This window comes from Euprymna scolopes, chromosome 13, assembly GCF_053919585.1.
Source record: "Euprymna scolopes isolate OS-2025 chromosome 13, ASM5391958v1, whole genome shotgun sequence".
Lineage (NCBI taxonomy): Eukaryota > Metazoa > Mollusca > Cephalopoda > Sepiida > Sepiolidae > Euprymna > Euprymna scolopes.
This window is the reverse complement of record NC_136494.1, coordinates 97,018,748-97,039,335: the sequence shown is the minus strand read 5'-3', so window position 1 is coordinate 97,039,335 and position 20,588 is coordinate 97,018,748. Positions and strand designations below refer to the sequence as shown.

At 34.1% G+C, this 20,588-nt stretch overlaps 1 protein-coding gene across 3 annotated transcripts in view; it reads right to left on the bottom strand.

Moving 5' to 3' along the window:
• LOC145292097 (phosphatidylinositol 5-phosphate 4-kinase type-2 alpha-like) overlaps positions 1–20,588 on the bottom strand; it is a 265,122-nt gene that overhangs the window by 44,454 nt on the left and 200,080 nt on the right. For all 3 annotated transcript variants that reach the window (XM_080138179.1, XM_080138180.1, XM_080138181.1), the window contains exon 4: positions 3,023–3,172. In XM_080138179.1, coding sequence (XP_079994305.1) covers positions 3,023–3,172 — 150 coding nt within the window. The remainder of the gene's footprint in view (positions 1–3,022; positions 3,173–20,588) is intronic.

Here is a 20,588-nt window from a genome sequence, read left to right as displayed (position 1 = left end):
AGCACGGTAGAGGGAGCCAACCTTCCTTGCAGCAGCCTTGGCAATGCTCTCAATGTATCTATTCCAGTTCATATTCCCTGTAAACGTTAGGCCGAGGAGTTTAAAAGAAGTACTTTCAGGTAATGTGTTCTTAGCCATTGCTATTGGTGGTAGAGAAGGTTTCTTGCAGTTATTGGAGGAAACAAGCTTAGTCTTAGCAGCATTGAATGTGACCAACCATTTTTGTCGCCATTCCACTACGGATTGGAGGTCATCCTCTAGTGTTTCTGCCATTTCCTTGGATATGTGTTCATTTGTTTTCCCCTCATATCTGTTATAAAGAGTGGCGTCATCGGCAAATATACCCATCTCCGAAACAATTTTATCAGGGAGGTCGTTTATGAATATCAGGAATAATAGAGGTCCAAGGATAGACCCCTGAGGTACTCCCGCATTTATGTCGTATTGTTTGGATGTACGACCGTCAAGGACAACTTTGATTTTTCTATTACTTAAGGATTTAATTACATTATGAATTCTTCCAGTGATTCCATATGATCTAATTTTCCTTAGAAGACCATCGTGCCATACCCTGTCAAAAGCCTTAGATATATCGAGGGCCACCGCTCTACTCTCCCCTGTTTTGTCCAGTGAACGGTATATACGTTCAGAAACTACAGTTAAGATATCTGCTGTTGAACGGGCTTGCCTGAATCCATATTGTTTGTCAGTCAGGAGTTTAGCAGCTGTTAGGTGCTGGACTAGGGCTTGATTAACTAAGGACTCAAATATTTTGGCGAAAAGCGGGAGGAGGCTAATGGGGCAATAATTTAGTGGGTCAGTTCTTTCACCAGAATTCTTGAAGACTGGTACCACAGAGGCGGTTTTCCAGCAGTCGATGTTGATAAGGTGTATGCAATTTTTTCAAGGTATTTTAGTAACATGAAAGCTAAGCGTGTAATCTATGATAAGCACTGTAGAAATGTACAAAAAATTGAAAAGGAATAATGTAAATGCTAGTGGCAGCATTAACAACGGGAGTGGCCAAAAAGTGGGTGTTCGCTGTAGTAGAATGTTGTAATACTGTAGTAGAACATTATAATTCCAAATTTAAGCCCGTACGCACTGATATTCACCTGAAAAATTTATGAATAAGTGAAAAAGTAAAAAACTTAAATGGTAGGGGCAGTATTGTTCAGGTTCGTTAATTCTTTTGTTGTTTTTTTTATTATATGTGAGTTTTAAAGGTTCTAAAAGGGTAAACATGTCCAATAGCTGACCCTAGTTGGGTTGCTATTCTCTACTAAATATCTGAAGCCAAATATTCCAGAAAAAAGACCAAATTGATAACTGTAACCAGATTTTCGCAAACAAGAAAGCCAAATTGAAAAAACAGAGTGTGTGTGTAAATATATAAACAATTATGCATTTTACACGTGATTATTGTTATTTTTGTGTGCTTGTGTAGATTGCTGATGTTTTAAACTGATGCATTTCATATTGAAGAGTTAAGCTTCCAAATGATCGTGTCTTTTTATTATGATTAGTTCCGGAAAAAAAAATAAAAATTACTGAATGGTGTAGAAATAAAATTGTTGGCCAAAAAAAAATTTTTTTTTTTTCATTCAATAAACTTCTTTACTATTTTTATGCTATAACAAAAAAATCTGAAAATATCTGGCTGCTAACCTCTTCAATTTTGTCCAACGTTAACATCTTCAATGCAGCCATAATCTCTATATAGCATTAATAAAGGTAAGGTTCTTAAAAAGTTAAATTCGTTGTTTATCACTGCCTTTCACATTCAACTTAATTTGATGACATAGGTTTTCAGGTAACCTGTGAACAAATAAATGATCTTGCCATAAGCCAAACAACTTGTGCACGTGCATTGTTTGGCTGGCTGTTGGAAAGCAGAACGTTGTTACATAAAAACTAATTGTTGACAATTTTACATGCGCTAATCATTATATCGTAATACCGGAAAACCTATAAATCTCATCTAATCACAAGGAAAAGATAAAATAATTTACAAATAAACTTCCATAATTTTTTTTTATTGTTTATTATTATTATGACAATCTCAATAAATGAAAACACCTCATCTCAAAAATACAGACAATTACTGTGGTATTTGTTGTTGCAAATCTATGCTACTTTGATCCAGAGGGGAATTTCTGCAGTCATTTTATTATATATGGAGATAATGGTAGTTTAGGATTTTCTTGCTTGTTTAGAACATTTTAAGTAGATATATTAAACCCAAGAAACTTTGTCATTTCCTGTTTCCTTCCAGAAAGAAAGGCTTTTTTATTTTTATCTTTTTTCAACCAATGTTCTTTTTCATGCTTCTTTTATAAGTAGCCAGGCACGCAGTTTTCCCAACTTTAGAAACACTCCTTCACTCTATATTCGGTCACACATTTAACCGAAAGTATGTCTTTATCCAGAGTTCAACTTTTTTTCTTCTTTAACAAAAATAAAATAAATTTGAAAAATTGAGCATCAAGTGAGGAATCGGTTGGATTCAAAGACAATTTTTGTTTTTCCTTCAGATTTCCTATGTTTGGGGTCATTAATTAAATTTTTTTTTTAAAACAGATAAAATAGCCAACTTTATTTTTTTTTTCAGTAAAAAAGTGGCATCTCCACTTAAGCTCATGGTTAGGGTTAGCCTGTGTAAATATTCTGCAATATAAAGAAATATTGATAATGCAAAGCATTAGCAGAAATTTAGCCAAGTTCCATATAACTAGAGATGCTCTTCCAGACATTTTTAACAGCTTTTCAAATTGGCAAGGAAATGGTTGAACACAAAATACTGAATTGGTAAATAGATTTTGTTCACAGACAAAATTGCTTTTCAGTAACAACAAAGGAATCTTTTGAATCTTTATTTTCTGCAGACTAAAAATAAAAAACATCAATATTTGTATCTATGTTAGTCATCAATAAATTTTCAGCACAAGCTAACACAGCACCTTCACCGTATGGTAATCGCAATTCAAATATTCAGTCCATTTCAAAAGTTGTTGCTACTTACTGAGTGATACTGTTTCAGAATATGATGCATTTGTTCAACTTCTTCACTGACCAACGTCTTAATAAAATACTTTTTATCTTGTGACAACAACATGCGGGCACCACTCCGGCCGGGTGATTCAATCTCCACTGGTTGTTTTGTTAAGGAATTCTGAAAAGAAAATGGAATCGAAATGAAAAAGTCTTCAATAAGTACAGCACAAGACATAAGTAGCATAACAAGCGCAATATTACATGCTCCAAAAACGAGGGCAAAAAATTCAATCTTTTTTTTCTTCCTAAAAGTGACATTATCTATCTGTGCCTGAGAAACGGCCTTTACCAAACTACTCTTAATTTTTGATCTACAGACTTGAAACGCGATATATAGGAGATTTAGACCTGTGGAAGAAATTCGATTTTGTTTTTAACCGGTAAAAATAGCTGCTAATGAGTTAGAATTGAAAAAAAGAAAAGACATTTGGTTATATATATAAGTTCAACAACCGATTTTTTTTTTTTTTTAAAGTTTTTATATGCATGCAGATTTAGGTCAGATGGTAACAACTAAGGCTGGAACAGTAAGTAATTTAGTTTTGATTCTAAGTAACAGCAACCAAATTTTTTTTTTACTTTTGAAATCACTACTATATATTGGGTACAACATAATAATCAATAGAGAATTTGCTTTATAATAAATATGAAATCTGTATCAATTAAAATATATTTAAGTTTATTTTACGAATGGGCAATGCCAAGCAGCTTGCTAGTATATTATAAAAGTAACCTTGTCTGCCTGTGTGAGTGTGCATGTGGAACAGTCTACCAAACTACTGTTAATTTCTGGTTTACAAACTTAAAACTTGATATCTAGGGGTTTCAGATCTATGGAACAAATTCAATTTGGTTTTTAGCCAGTAAAAATGGCTGCTAAGCAGTAAAAATTAAAAAATAGGAACTTAGCAAGCATGTTGACTTAATGTGTACTCATGCAAAAACATTTAACCGCGTTACTTTTTAAAGTTTTGATACTCATGTGTCCTTAGGTCAAATAATAGTGAATACTGCTGAGGAGCTATTCTATTACCCTGATTATTGTCTGCAAAATATTTTGGTTTCAATTCTAGCTGAATGCAGCAGAATTTTTTTTTTTTTTTTTTTTTTTAACTTTTGAAAACATTACTATATATTGCGTACAATATAATATTCAATAGAGAATTGGCTATATAATAACATCATGCAGCCTGCTAGTTCTTTATAAGCATGGCTTATGGAATTTGAATAAAGACAATTTTAAATCAAATTTATTTATTTAAAAAAAACTAAAAAGGCAGCATAATGCAACAAGCCATACAAAGAAACAGAATCTATTTAGATTCACATGCAGTCTGAATGCATATCTAAGGCTATTGTAACTCGTTTTTTGTTGTAGCTGGTCAGCAAGCGTTGGTCTGCCTTGTTACCACTGGCAAGACAGATACAGAGAGTTCACGCAATGACAAAGGAGACATGAGCTGCGTACCCGTCACCACCCATGTGGAGGTTCCCTCCAGGGTATCACGCAACACAGTCAACCTTTCGGTTGATCGATCCTATGTCCACTTTTCCATGCACACAGAGGTCATTATGTGTGTACATGACCAGCCACAGGGGAGGGGGGGGGGCCGGTCAACGATTACAGATTCCGTAATCAGCAGGTCTCCAGCAGGGTAACGCCCCAGCAGGTGTCCTAGTTGGTGAGCAAATGGGAGGCTATTTACATATATATATATATCATAACATTTTAGGGAGCTAACCATCACCAGGAACGCCAAGTCGCCCAAGTCCCTCAGGGAGAGGGACCTAGGGCACGGAGTGAAGAACTACTCATAGGGTGGAGCAGTCCTCTGTACGTTAACATGACCGGAGGATGCTCCATTGGGTACAAGGTGTCTTTCGCTAGTATCTGGGACTGGAAGCCATCATTATATAGGGGACAATCATACTTTTACTTCTTCCCCAGATACTCCACGGTAAGATTGTAATCGCCTAGAACAGTAACATCCACCACATAGACACCCCTGGGGTTTCTACAATAAGATCTGGCTTTAGGAAGCTCCTTCTCATAAGGACTCTGAGTTCTTCATGAACTGTGAGGCCCTTCTGTCGGAGGAACTTCACCAGAAGATTGGTCACCCTGTACACCTGGTGTCATGCATCGCCGCACACCGCATCTCGATGTGGACAAGACTCCACCTGACCACACTGTCTACAACACTTTAGGTCCCTGTCCAGGTGGCCACTCCTTGCCCGCCTCACTTTTGTGCTCAAGAGTCTACACCTCAGGTTTATGCCCCTGACGTATAGTCTGAGGAACACCCATTCGGGGTGGCGGAGCCAGAGGTATGAGGCTCTTGATCGCTGGCATGAATGAGGGCTGCACCATCCAGGGATTGGTGCAGGGCCGCTGCCCATTCTGTTTCAGCTTCCTCCGGGTTCCTCACTGAATTCCCGCGAACCTTTGCGGGGCAGTTCTCCAGATTGAGGATGGTCTGGAATGCTTGGCTCTGGACAAACTCTCTTACGATGCCCGACTGTCTCCTGGCGAAGAGCTTCTCATACCTCCGCTGCCTCATCAGAGGGACTGAAACTGACAAGGCTGGCAGAGCCCGAGCCCTCATCAGAGATTGCGGCGTGGAAGATGTCAACTGGGCAATCGTTGGGGGCGTCTCAACCACTGGTGCACCCCCCCACTGATGGTAATGTCGAGGGCCTTCAGTGTGTTGCATGGATGTTGCTCCACACTAGCATATGGAGCAGTTTTGGGATCGCATAGTTCCTAAGTAGCTCAATGCATTGGTGCGGCTTCAGAGGGGCAGCCATAAGTTCCTCAATTCAGTTATGAACCATCTGATAATGGAAAAAGGCTGTGATACCCTTCAAGCATGGATATGGTAGCTACTATCATGACCCTCTCCAAGTTCTTCCACAGAACAGAAACAAAGACAGAATGGTTTGTATCTTCTATTGAGCTGAAAATTATGGTTTGAAGAAACAATGACTTTGCATTAAAGTGAACAACTTGAAAAGGTAGGTTTGATGATATTGCATACCAAAATCAAGTCTCCATGCATCCTCCACAGCTCAAATGAGAAAAAATTTAGTTTTTGGAGTAAGCATGGAGAATCCTGTGATCCTGATCATTGTCAAATGTGCTCCAGGTGTATATTTTTGTAAATAAGGATTTGTGTCTTAGTGAGAAAAAACTCATGACAGAAGCAGTATTATTTTTTTAAATGATTGCCACCAAGATCCAAAAAGAGCAAGTCTACATCATTGGAACTAACAGTCAAGTGTTACAGAGTTTTCCTTCTCCTAGATGTATGCTCTTAAGTGTATTTATGGTTATAATACAATCTCAGACATTAACCTGATATATATACATATATATATATATATTACACACACACACAAAAAAAAACAATTCTATAACTGAAACACCTATCTATATGTATGTGGACAATTCACAGACTTTTCTCCAAATTTGTTCTGTAGATAAAAAAGAAAAGCCGCCTTCTTACAAAGTAATTTGGGAAAAATACATTTTCTAGTTAGAACAAAAATAAAAAAACTTTATCGAGTCTTTCATTACAATTTATGAAACTTTAGTTGAGATTCACTGATTTTCCTAGTGACTCACTCAAATCACAGAGAATTTAGAAGACTCACAGCATCATCTCTGTAACTGAAAACACTGACATTTGTTGAATTCTTCACTTGTATTGCAGAATTAAGGACCAAAACAAATGCTAACAACAGAGACCAATTTGATTTTAAATTTTATAAAAAAATTTTTTATCAAATCTAATATTTTCTAGATAAAATGGTTTGCAAAGTTCAATGAGGAAATGGATAAAAAATATTAGACTAAATCTGAAGAAAATAATAAATAATATTAAAAAAATGACTGATTGGAAGAAAATGTCCCCAGTTAATAAATTTTTTTTGCCTTAAAATACAAACAGAAGCAAAAATCTTTTTTATAAAATGACATCTTTTAAAGACATGCTTGTAGGTTTATGTCTGCCAATACTATAAGTCACATTTTCTCACTTTGAATTAGGATGGCCCAGAGAGAAAATGATATAGTGAGGTAAAAGAAGATTGGAAAGGATGAAAAGAGGGAATGGAAGAGTATCAGAGGGAAACGAGGAGAAGCTAGAGATAAAGTAGAAAAATATAACACAGGATGAGGATAGGTAGATATAATGGAAGAGACCACGTTAAGCAGAAGTGGGGATCAACAGAGTATAAAGAAGTGATGCTGAGTTAGGGGGTAGTAAGAGATTGGAGTAGTTGAAATGTGCACTTATATATTTTAAATAAAAATAGATAAAGAAAAATGAGATTGGGTTTTCAAAATAGTAGCGAATCCATAAGCCATCATAGATGTAAAGTTATGATTTTCAATTGAAAAATCAAGCACAGAAATGTTTTCATCTTTATCAAATGTCCAATTTGTCATTAGCAACATTAATTGTAAGATAACAGCAATTTGTCTGGTTATAAAAAACTGACAATTGTTAATTGCAAAATGAGTTTTCGTTTGTAATTAAAGATTTTAACATCAATCAGAAACGACAGCCAATTTCAGTTTTGTGTCGCCAGAAAAACATTAAAAACCTGGAATGATGTGATCTTTTTCAATGCCTACTTGAAATGTCCGATTTGCACTTAAACAAGTGAGCAAAGATAAGACAAGAGTTTCAATAGATAAAATCCAATAGAGACAAAATATGAAGCTAGCTAAAGATGAAAATAGAAACTACAACAGATATGGTTTCAAAACTTGGACAATTCAAAGTATATATAGCAACAAGGAATAACAAAAGCGAAATAACTCATAATTCCAGGTTGGATTAAGTGACACTGGGCAGGGGTGATCATACGATGGTAAAAATACAACAAAAGAATTAAGTCAAGAAATTGTCATGTCACAATATCAGGTTCCTACTCTGGTTCCCCTTTCTCCTTCCAGTTGACTTCTCTAATATCATCTGTTACATTTCTAAATTTTTGAGATGGGGATTGGTTATTCATATATTGGGTGACAATCAACTACTAAGTAGACCTAGAATTTAACATGATATGGGAACCATTAATTATAAATAATTGATAATATATATAATAATATATACACAGTAATAGATTTATATATACATATATAGTAATACTAGCATGGGTACCCAGCAATGCCTGGGTCAATATGAAGTTCCATTTGGAACAAACCTACTATACTAAGGATATTAATCATTTTCATTGTGGGCAACATCAATATTACCACAACAATTTCAAAAATAAAAGAATGGATAAAAACATAAATGTAATCGCCCAAAAAAAAAAAAAAAAGAAGTACATGGTACCTTCTCCACCAGATATTTCGGCAGAACGGATGCAAAAAGAAGCTATTCTCCAGATATTGAGCACTTTTTGTTGCTCATGCACTGGACTTCACCCCCGCCAATAAAATAAATAAATAAAAAATAAAATAAAAAATAAATGAATCAAAACAATTTTTGTTTCAATAAAAATAGCAGTGAGTGCTGGAGTGACCAAAAAAAATAAATAAATAACCGTATAGGCAGACTCCAACCTGAAACTCGAATAAAGGGAAAAGCTAATTTGCAAACGACTTTGCTCAGTGCAGAAATAATAACGTCTGTAAACATTAACATGTTTGAAAAGTTCAGGAACAAAATGGAATTCCTTTTATTGGCTTGTTTTTTTTTTTGGTTTTTGTTTTTTTTGTGAAGGCACTTTCTTTACTGGCTTCTTTTTTTTTTTTTCGTAAATAAAAAAAATTTTCGGCTTATTTCTTTTTTTTGGGGGGGGGGGATTCAATTCTCAGAACGCTCAAACATTCTGTATAGTCGTTTCAATAATAATCAAAACAAACTTTGTCTACACAAAATTATTTTTTCACACTAGAAACTTATTGCAATTACTACATTATTTTATGTGGGCAAGAGTTTCTTTTTTTTATCTTTCGAACTTTGGAAAAAAAAAAAAAACTCATCAGGGGAAATAACTACCCGTTTCTAAAAAAAATAAAATATCGATGCCAGAAATAATAATTCCAAATAAATTAAATTAAATATATTATCAATATAATTGTTATTTAAAATTGATGAAAAAACAATCTTAAATAGAACCCTTTAAACAACTCTCATTAGAAACTTAAACTAACATACAGCTACTTAATAAAATCGATTTTCCTTAATATAATATGCAAATGAGATGACCTCTTAATTGTATATTTTGAAAGAATCATACTATATATAGAAATGAATGAAAGACTAAAGTAACGGACCTTTTGTATATATTAATCAAATTGTGAACAAACAGACAGGAATACAAATTTATATATGTAGTAAATAAAAATTGTGGTATTCACATCTAGAAATAAAATTGCTTTATAGCTTCTAAAATTCGTACTATGATTGTTCACAAGGACCTGTGGCAGTGGTTAGAGAAAAATTCAGTTGTAAAAGTGGCATTCTTTTGAATTGAAAGTTGAAGGTTCAATCCTCACCGTGGGTGATCAAAAAGACAATTGCAAATTACTTAGGATCTCTATCCAGGCTACCATAGCTGCTGGAACGAGAGTATGCAATCCATGAATTAAATCAATGGTTCTATTCAAAATTCTATGCAGATTCTCAAGTTTGATAGAAAGATTCCAGAGTTCAACAAGATACACCACAAGAAGGTTGGTGGTTACATCGGCCGAAACATTGTGAAAATGATACTGAAGAAGAGAACAGTAGTTTGAAGAACACAAATATTATCTGTTAAATATATTTTTATGGAACTCCAATAAACCCTAATACATACGGAACTTCCATTTTTCTCTCAACATTTGATACAATCATGAATATACAGAGCTGGGGTCACCAAGCCTAATTCTTCAAGATCCCACTTTTAATGTCCCATCATCATATTCAGTTTATACATCCGTTTTACATGCTGGCATGTATTAAACAGCTTTAAGAAATTGACTTCCAAAGTAACCTTTAGGTACTTATTTATCTCTCAAGTTCATTTTTATCATTTCCTTCCATGTTTTCCTTCCTCCATAAACTGAACCATCTACTATTTCAACTGTTCTACATCAAATACTCCAGAAACTCTCATCCATTTTTCCAACGTAGCCATAGAATCAAAGTCACCTGTTCTGCGCTTATCTCCCTTTATCGTCCAGATTTAATATTCCTTTGATATCATCAAAACTAAGCCTGTATTAAAATTCACATTACACATCCATCATATCATTCTTATCACACTTCTTTCCATGCAACACATGTCCTCAACCATCACTGGCCAGGTTTCCCTTCCATACATCACACTATGTCCACATATCTGATAAACTCCCCCCCCCCAAAAAAAAAATTAAGCAATCCCAGATCAACTAGCACTCTACTCAGGTGTGTGTCGCATATGATTTAGTCAAGTATATCTCCAGAAAAGATGATTGACTAACTTGGTCAAGTGCAAGTTGTTGAACTTGATTGGTGATACATTTAATGTCAGTCATGAAAAAGCATTGGGCAAAGAAAGGCATCTTCTGTAAAAGTTGCTTCAAAGAAGCCTTCATGGATATTTCCATGTATGTAGCTAGTCAGTTACACAAACGATGCCCCTAAATAATGTGTGTTGATAAAAAAAGAGAACTGATCAAATAGAAAAAAATTTTATAAACAAACTCAGTGACTGAACAAACTGTTCGGTAATGAGGAATTTTTTTACGCCCAAAATAATTCTACTTGGAATATAGGAGCTGTTAATTGGGATCATGTTTAACAGGGGGTTGTAAGGAGTTGAATAAACTTCTGCATTTCGGTACAGTCAGCGAAGCTGGAACTAAGGAGAGAATTTCAAAGTCTAGCAGGCCAAAGGTAAAAACTATTAGAGTAGAAGGCATTCTGGCATCAACAGTGATACAGTGGGATTTTTCTGCTTGTCAGAAGTATGTACACTGAAGCGACACAAGTGGTAAGAGTTCAGAGAACATTTCATTAAAATACATGCAAAGCAAGCACAGGGATACAGCAGAGATTGGAGTTTGGTTGATAGTACAGAACCTATTAAATTTCAGATATTTTTTAGACTGTTAGAGAGAGAGAGACAGAGAGAGAGAGAGAGAATGTGTGAGAGAATGTGAGAGAGGGAATGTGAGAGAGAGAGTGAGAGAGGGAATGTGAGAGAGAGAATGTGAGAGAGAGAATGTGAGAGAGAGAATGTGAGAGAGAGAATGTGAGAGAGAGAATGTGAGAGAGAGAATGTGAGAGAGAGAATGTGAGAGAGAGAATGTGAGAGAGAGAATGTGAGAGAGAGAATGTGAGAGAGAGAATGTGAGAGAGAGAGAGTGAGAGAGAGAGTGAGAGAGAGAGTTAGAGAGAGTGAGAGAGAGTGAGAGAGAGTTAGAGAGAGTGAGAGAGAGTGAGAGAGAGTGAGAGAGAGTGAGAGAGAGAGTGAGAGAGAGAGTGAGAGAGTTAGAGAGAGTGAGAGAGTTAGAGAGAGTGAGAGAGTGAGAGAGTTAGAGAGAGTGAGAGAGTTAGAGAGTGAGAGAGTTAGAGAGTGAGAGAGTGAGAGAGTGAGAGAGTTAGAGAGTGAGAGAGTGAGAGAGTGAGAGAGTTAGAGAGTGAGAGAGTTAGAGAGTGAGAGAGTTAGAGAGTGAGAGAGTGAGAGAGTTAGAGAGTGAGAGAGTGAGAGAGTTAGAGAGTGAGAGAGTGAGAGAGAGAGAGTAGCAGTATATGTACCAGCCCAAATTTGGCAACAATACTCCATGCATGTAGAAGTATAGGATATTCTTAGGTGTAAGTAATTTACTAGCACGGTCGAGAACCCAACTTAAATTAATCTACGAATTAAAGAATCAATTTGGTCATCAAAGTGAAAATATCTTTTGGGAGATTGATGGAAAGAGAAAACAGATAGGCAAACTAATAAACCTACCTTTATTATTTAAATAGGGAAATCAAATTCTCTAAGCATTCAAAATATTAATGTTGCTTAAAGTTAATCTGATACAAACTTTGGGATAGAATAGAAACCAACTGAATAGGCTTTAGAAATTATTAAAAAGAAAAATATTTTGATTAACTAACCGTGTCAAGCAGGCGTATATATGAATAGGCAATTTTTTTTCTTCTAAGTCATTTTCTTTAAAAATTCTATCGATTTGCTCTATTTGGCCCTTTCTTTTTGAAAGTACAAACTATAAACCAAATTTGACACAGATTTCTCTGAGCAACATGAATAAGAATTAAACGTTGGGCAGAATATCTTGCAGCAAAAATTAGTTCAACTAAAGAAAGTAATCACTGTAATTGGGTCGAGCCATTTAAAGTAGATTCAAAGGCAGAACAAAATGATAAGGCAAAAAGGAAAAAGGGCAGTCTCAGCAGGAGGAAAGTATCTTTATAAATTTTGTCTACTATTACCCATGCACACATATATAGAAAGAACAGTTGGAAATAAGTCATACACCATCTACTATGACTATCCAATTCCTACAGCTACATACCTAGAAAACAGAGCCATAAAATCTGATATAGTGATAAGGAGAAAGAAGCAACCTTAAAGCAAATACCAAGATCTTATGGATGATATGAAAAGAAACTGGAATCTTAGGAGGATCTCTATAATTCCAGTGATTACAAAAATAACTGGACCCATGAAAAAGGATTTAAAAAACTACCTATCAAATATACTCAGTGAACCAAGTGCAAGAGAGATTCAAATAATTGCATTAAAAGGGGGAGTTAGAATCGTTAAAAAGATCTTTTGGATACAATATATGAGATAGAAGGTGAATATCCGGCATCCTGCAGGATGTCCCACTTTCCCAGCTGGAACAAACTGATAAGAAAATTGAAAAAGATGAATAAATGACTAGATTAAATGAATTCCTATCCTGGAATTCAGTAAGACCAAGAGACCAAAAGAAATATATATTATAACATAGTTAACTTGTTAATAAGCCAGAGAAAAATTTCTACTTTCTCTAATAACTCAACATTTGAAATAAAAGAGGACTGTAATAGAATATTAAAATATCTATGCATCTTATAGAGATCATGTGTTAGCCCCAAGAAGGGGCCCTTGATTTTTGAGAACTTTTGACTGAAATAAAATGCAACAATATATATATAGGTATGGTTTCTTACATGTTAATCCAATGAAACTTCAGTGTTTAAAGCTGTATTATTGTATAATTTTCTTTACATAAAAATTATTGGCTGCATATGTGTATACATATTTCAGCTTGAATTTTGAAAAATCACGAGTCATCAAGCCTCTAGTCTCAACCTTTGAGTTAAGACTAAAAGCTTGGTTATACTGGATTTTCAAAGAAATCACAGTTAAAACATATGCACATATGTAGCCAATAACGTTTGTATGAATAAAGAAAATTATACAGTGTGTGTGTATATATATATATATATATAAAGAGAGGGAGAGAGATGTCTTTATTATTAAAAGTTAAAATGGGATTATTGATTCAAATAATAGATATCAAAAGAGACATAAATGTTTGTCTTGTTTTCTGAAAGTCCAATCACTGATTGATAAAATTAATTCCAACTTGCTGATCAAATGCAGAGACAATAAACCGAGTCTGTTTATGCAAATCGCAAATCAATGATATTTAACCTTAGAAAAGAGAGTGAAGAAACGCCAGACGATTTTTCGATGCCGATTGCTGTCAGCTTAAAAGTGGTTGGCAGATTAAACATAAATAAGCTGGTGGCAACTTTATGTGTTCAGGTAGACACATTACGAATGCTATAAATATATACCGAACTTGCCGATAATCAGTACGAGATGGAACCTGTTTGTAGGAGATAAGACGGGGAAATCTCGTAGCTATAAATATAAAACGGGGGAGTAAAATCGAAGAAGTAGTTGCAGTGTATAAAAATATTGGTCAGAGTCTGGCGAAGGATGATTTATTGATGTTAAAAAGGAAGGATTTTGTCATCACATTGGTTTAAGAGACGCAATTTTTGAAACAAGTGAAAATTAGCAAAAAGCTAAATAGAATCAGAAGTTATTAAATTATCAACATTGTGGAGACTCTTATAATTTATTAATATGAAAAAGAAAATATTTAATATCTCATACACAATACAAGCAGGAATTCTTGGTGTAGCTCGAGAATAAATGAAAATCTATGTACTCCTAATCCCAGCCCTGAACCCCCATATTACCATTTTCTATATTAGATTTCTCTTTGTCTGTCTATCCGTCTGTTCCTTCCACTTTCTCTTGGAAACTGCAGTGTTGATTTGTCTGAAATTTTGTATGGATCTTTGCTATGATAAAGTGCAACAAATTAAGTATTATGGTATCCAGTCAGTGCACAATTCGAGATTAATAGGGATTAGTACTTAATGCAAAAATAGGCACAAGTTTGACCATATCAAACCACCAATTTGGCATAAAGCACTCATTCTAAATCGACAGGCTATAACTTTTGCTCATTTTTTTTTAATGAGCAAAAAGCCTAGTTTATTCTTATAAGTTCAACAGTTTTAGCATATTTTTCAAGGGTCCATATTTATTTACATTCCCATGAAGACAAAGTTAGATGCATGGTCAGTTTTTAATGCAGGAAAAATCCAACTCCTCAAAAAGGGACACTCTGGATTGGGATAGAAACAAAAATTGACTCGATCTATGATTTCTTTTTCACTGATCCAAAAAAAAAAACACAGATGAAGTATAGTATCAAAATAGATACTACACTTTGCTTCTAACCAAAAGGCTATGCAATTTAAAGGACCTGCAAATTCAATGTTTTGTATTTGATTTTTATAAAACTATAAAAAAAAAAAAAAAAAAATTTAATCAATGAGAACAGTATTGCTGTTGCTGCATTAATACAGGCATTTATATACATGATTGAATGCCCATTTATCAAGGCTAAAAGCCGCTCAAGGATAAAAATGAGATGGAAGGATTATCAAATGAATGATGAAGAATATTATGAGAGTATTAAAAATGATGGATGGAATGAACAAAATTTGATTACTTACGAAGACAATTTATGACATGGGAAATTCTTGAAAAGAAAGTCTGTTCACGGAAATTCGTTTGCCATTAGGTACAAGGAAGAAAAAAGAAAAGTTCCTTACAGTTACGAGTTCTTGCTGTGAATGTCTCATAAGGAGGAACCAGACATTGGATCTCATTAGAGCATCTTCTTTGGAATTGTTAAAAAAACATCCTAATCTCCCTCTCATATATAAGTGACATTGTCGTGTGTGTGTCTATATGTGTGGAATGGTTTATAAAACTCTGTAAATATTTGGCCTACAGATTTGAAACTTAAAATATAGAGGATCTGGACCTGTGGAACAAATATGATTTTGTTTTTAGCCAATAAAAATAGTTGTTATGGGGTCAAAATTGAAAAATATTGGAACTTGTCAGGCATAAGTCGACTAAACAAGTTACGTCTATGCATGCACAAAGGTTAAACAATATTTTATAAGCTTTTATATGTGTATGGATTTAACTCAGACGGTAAGGAATAATTCTGGAGAGCTATATGTTTTAGTTTGATTCTAGCTTATGGCGCTCAAGTCATATATATATATGTGTGGTTTTAAACTTTTGAAATCACTACGATATATTGGGCACAATAAATCAATAGATTACTGGCTCTATAATAATATAACATCTGCATAAATTAAAGTATAATATTTAAGCACATTTTTTGACCTGACAATGCCGGGGCAACCTGTTAGTATAAAATTAATAGCATCATTGGATTCATCATAAAACTTTTGATTGATTTTGGTTTGCTTGTTGGGGTTTATGAAATGTCAACCATTGTTGAGCCATTCTGTTTTGAAATCATACAATCGGTTTGTATCTTTATTTGTTTTGGCAGCATATATTTTGTAAACAAATAGTTTCTATTTAAACCATAGGATGGGGGCATGACAGATACTATCACTCCAGATCAGAATAAATCTGGGAACAGTGATAACTAAAAACAAGGCTACCAAATTGGTACACTTTAAAGGCACACACAGGATCGTTTGATCTCAGTATAGGGCTTTGTTTTCTATTGCATCCAACAGACATCATGCATATAGTATAGATTGTATTTGATCTTGGGTGAGAATAGGAAACATAGGAATTTGGGTATAATATTAAAATTTAAAAATGCACAAATAAAAAAAAAAGGAATGAATAAAGATTCCCTGTTTCACTATAATGCCTCCCCCACCCCCGGCTTCCCAAGAGAAAAACATTTTCACAGCTTTTTTTCTTTGGGCTTGAGTGATTCAAGTTTATGGTTGTATAATTTTGCATGAACATGTAATAAAAAATAAGATAAAAATAACAAAAACAAGTAAACATGTGCTCCCTCTCAGATCACAACGACTCCAATTTATAAACAAACATTAATTATAATTTTTAGTTAATTTAGAAGAAGGCGGGGATGGGGTAACAGTATTGAACATGTAATTGTCTCCCTTCTCTTATGTACATAGAGTTTCGCCACATTTTTTAAAAACAAAATTCCACCATTATCACGGTCTTAGGAATTGGCCCACCTACTTTGAATGAATTCTTCTTGATATAATTTCTTTATAAAGCTGGAGTCTGGAAGCCAATAAACACAAACCAACCATGCTAATTTCTTTTCGAATAATATTGTTAATGGATCTGTTAATATTAAAACTTTTTTGTGATATCGACATCTTTTAGCCTATCACGCTAAGTTACTCCAAGGATAGTTTGTAAATCAGCCACATGTAATCAGAAATTTTGGTTAATTTTGTAAAAAAAACTAATGAATTTATGTTTAGCGATAAAATGTACATGAATATTGGTTTGCAATTTTCAACTGCTAATTTTACAGTGTTTTTTTTTTTTTGTTGTTTTTTGCTTTTGGTTACTTTCATCAGGAAGACAGTGACTATATTTTCATTCTCATTTTATGAAATAAGTGATTGCAGAGAAAGCTTGCAAAATATTAAAAAAAAACCTCTGACTTCTGGATAAGGGAAAAGTGACATACAATAGAAGATTTTAATAAATGTTTTGTTTTTTGTTTTTTTTAGTTCGTAATATCTTACAATATTTATAGATCAATTTGTTTTTTAGTCAAAAGTCTGAAAATCATAGACCTTATTTAACTAATAGACATGATCCTGATAGGTTATACCACCTTGGGTAAGTAATGGCCAGTTTGGTTTAACTTTTGTTTTATGGCACACCAATATATTTGGAAGATTAATTTGTTTTGCAGAGACATATTTTGTAAGTAAAATAGATTTTAAATTAATAAATTCTATGTAACCCAAATATAAGATTCTTACAGGTACTATCATTCCAGGTAAAAATGAACCTGGGAGTAAAGGTACCTATGGGGAGATGCCACACTCCTCCAAGCTAGCAAATCGGGACTTCACTATCAAATGTATAGTAGTGGGTATAAAAGCATTTGAGCAATGATAGGGTTAAGAAATAGGATAAACAAGAAATAAAAATCGTACAAGGATTAGATTTCAATTGATCAGGTGGGTTAGGAGGAAGAGGAGGAGTTTGATTTTACAGCAAATCACTCACAGTGGATCATTCTATGCCAGATGTAGTTTGTATATGTATATGATTTGTATAATCTGAAAATAAATAGTTTGGTGGGCAATTCCATTGTAATATATTTTATTAAGTCTTTTTCAGTTTCCATTTTATTTATGATTTAGTGTCAGGTTTTGTATTTTTGAGTATCTTCTGTTTTATATGATTTGTTTGTGGCATTTTGATGGTTTATTCCTAATTACATTTTTTCTATTGTGCTATATCTGTTGTATAACTCAAGCATTTCATTTTTAGTTTGTGTCTGGACTGGGATTGTTGACATGACTTTATGACATTTAGATTTGGATGAGGGCTGTTTATACTGGCTTTTGTCTTTGTGTAGTTTCCATATAGCAAAGTTGTTGTTTGTTTTTTTTTAGATTCTCATTTCGGAAGGACTGGTATTTTGTGGTAGTTTTTCTACCCGAGAGTCTTGTGATGGTCTTAATTGTTGTTCTTGAATATTTTTTGTTGTATAGGTAAGGTTTGGGGATGAAGATTGTTTAGATTTTGTGTGGATATCTATAGGTTTTTTATGAAGGTTAAGAGTTCATTTAGATTCATATTTGCTAGTTTTATAGTGAGGAGGTTACATTTTTGGCATTCAGAATTCATAGCAGTTTGCAATAGTTGAGCTATGCTTGAGTAAGAGTGGGCTGGATAAGTATTCTTGACAATTTTTCAAACTTTTAAGAATGATGTCTTGAGTGTATTTAATTTTCATTATCTCCTTTTCTTCCATTTTTCACAGAATCTTAAATCAGCCGATTTGAAAGTTTTATGCGTTTCAGCCATTGGCAAGTGATTCCTGGTGATTAAACTGGTCCATTCTATAATTTTTACATAATTTCCTTCTGGCACAGCAGTTCTTGTGGTGCTTGAACTTCTGGCAATTAAAACACTTTTCTTATGTATCCAATCTTAATTTTTGTTGGAGATTTGGGAGAGTTAAATGTGATGATGCATGTATTGATGTGAAATTCTTGACTTTTTCTTTATAGTGATTCTTTTTACATCTGTTACAAATTGTTTTTTTTAAGTTTGATTTCACCTATTGTGCAGTTCTCACCACTCCTTTGAGATATTGACAGATTTATGGGGGTAGGCTTTTATTTTTATATTGTGACAGTTCTAGTTTATATTGTGACAGTTTTTAATAATAGTTCAGCATCCCGTTATTTTTTTTTTACTTTTATTGAACAGTGGTTGAGAGGTATTCTTCTATTATGAAAGGTGAGAGTTTGGTGATGGGTTTGTCTTCCAATTCATAATCTATGTAGTTGGATCATAAGTGGTTACTTTTTTTTTCACTCTCTGGGTCTGTACAAGTATCAGTGTCTAGATATGGTCTCTTGCATAATTTCATAATTTTATTTGCATTGGCTTGGGATTTATTGTCAGGTGCCATAATTTAGAGTTTGGGATTTCATTGACTATATCCCACATTCACCTCAGACCTCCATGAGAGGATGCATCTAGGGGGAAGTCCATTTGCCTAGTAACATCAGGGCTACATAGCCAATATACTCAAGCTGGTGATTGACAGTTTAAATTTTTGTTCCTGGGTTTTCATTCTCAAGAGAATTATTCACCTAGGGACAGAAAAGGGTATGCGTCCTTTCTCAGCAAGATTGGCCATTGTCCTAATTCAGATTTTATAGATCTGAAAAAGGGTTGACATGACCAGCTGATTGATTGGATCATGCCTCTTTAATCACACATCTAACCAAGGTAAGGGCCGAAGTCATGTGTTGGGAAGGGGGGGGGGGCTAAACCCTGACCTCCAAGTCCTTGAACCACCAGGATCCTGTTCTAAGGCATCACGAGTTGCCACCCATCGTAACTGAGGAACTTTTACTCTCTGCAAGGAATTAGTCGGCATATTCTGATGCCCCACCAACAGGGACATCAGTTGGGATAGGAGTGAACCAGTTGCCTGGATGTGTTCTATTTAACCTTGTCATATACTCCTAATACTACTCTTCCAAGTGAGAGTACATCAGGATGTAATGGTAATTAAAAGATGACTTTACACTCCCAAATTGGGGCTTCAATATTAGATATAAGATCATACAAAGAACAAATACTTCTTTGATGCTGTACTATGGACTTAAAACCAGTATCATATGATAATGCAAACAGATTTGCCAAAACCAATTTTAAGGCTTGCAGTTTTAACTTTCCATGAAACATTTTTCTATTGTTTTTCTTTAGAGAAATAAAACTGCAAACAGCAAAGCACTGTTTGCTTTATTAAAACATATTGTAACATCCTAAACATATCGTAACATACCAACTTCCAATGTTAGTTGCACTGTTATTATAAAAGTGTTTTGCGATTATGGTTATTGGTGTTTTATATATAAAAAATTATGTACATTGATTCCTCTATAATAAGTCAAATGTCACAGTCTATAAATATAAAAATTTTAAATATATTCAATTGTTGAAAATGGCGAAAAAAATAGAAATGATTCAATTTAGTTAAAAATTAATGTTTTTGCTTTCATTGCATTTTCGGTTTCATCTGATTGTGTTGCACTGTTTTTAAAATGGAATGTGGGAGAATGTGACTATCTACAATTTGGATCACATTTTTAATATTTTTACACCTTTGCACACTGAGTATTAAAAATGGTGCATATATGAAATTTTTAATCTTTTAATCATGAGGTTAGGTTTCTTTAGGGGATTGTTTAGTATGAGCTTCATGGCTGTAATAATCACCATAAACTTTGAAAATATATTTCTCCAATTTTTTTTTTTTTTACAACAATATGAACATTTGATGACTAATTGATAGGAATTCATTGGGAAAAAAATGTTTGGCGGTGGTGTAAGTCCATCCACTAAAACCAGTTTTTAACTAGTTTTCAGAATGACTAATACTTAAACTCAAGAACTTTGAGAATTAATAGTTTTATGCGAACCCGAGGCTGTACAGC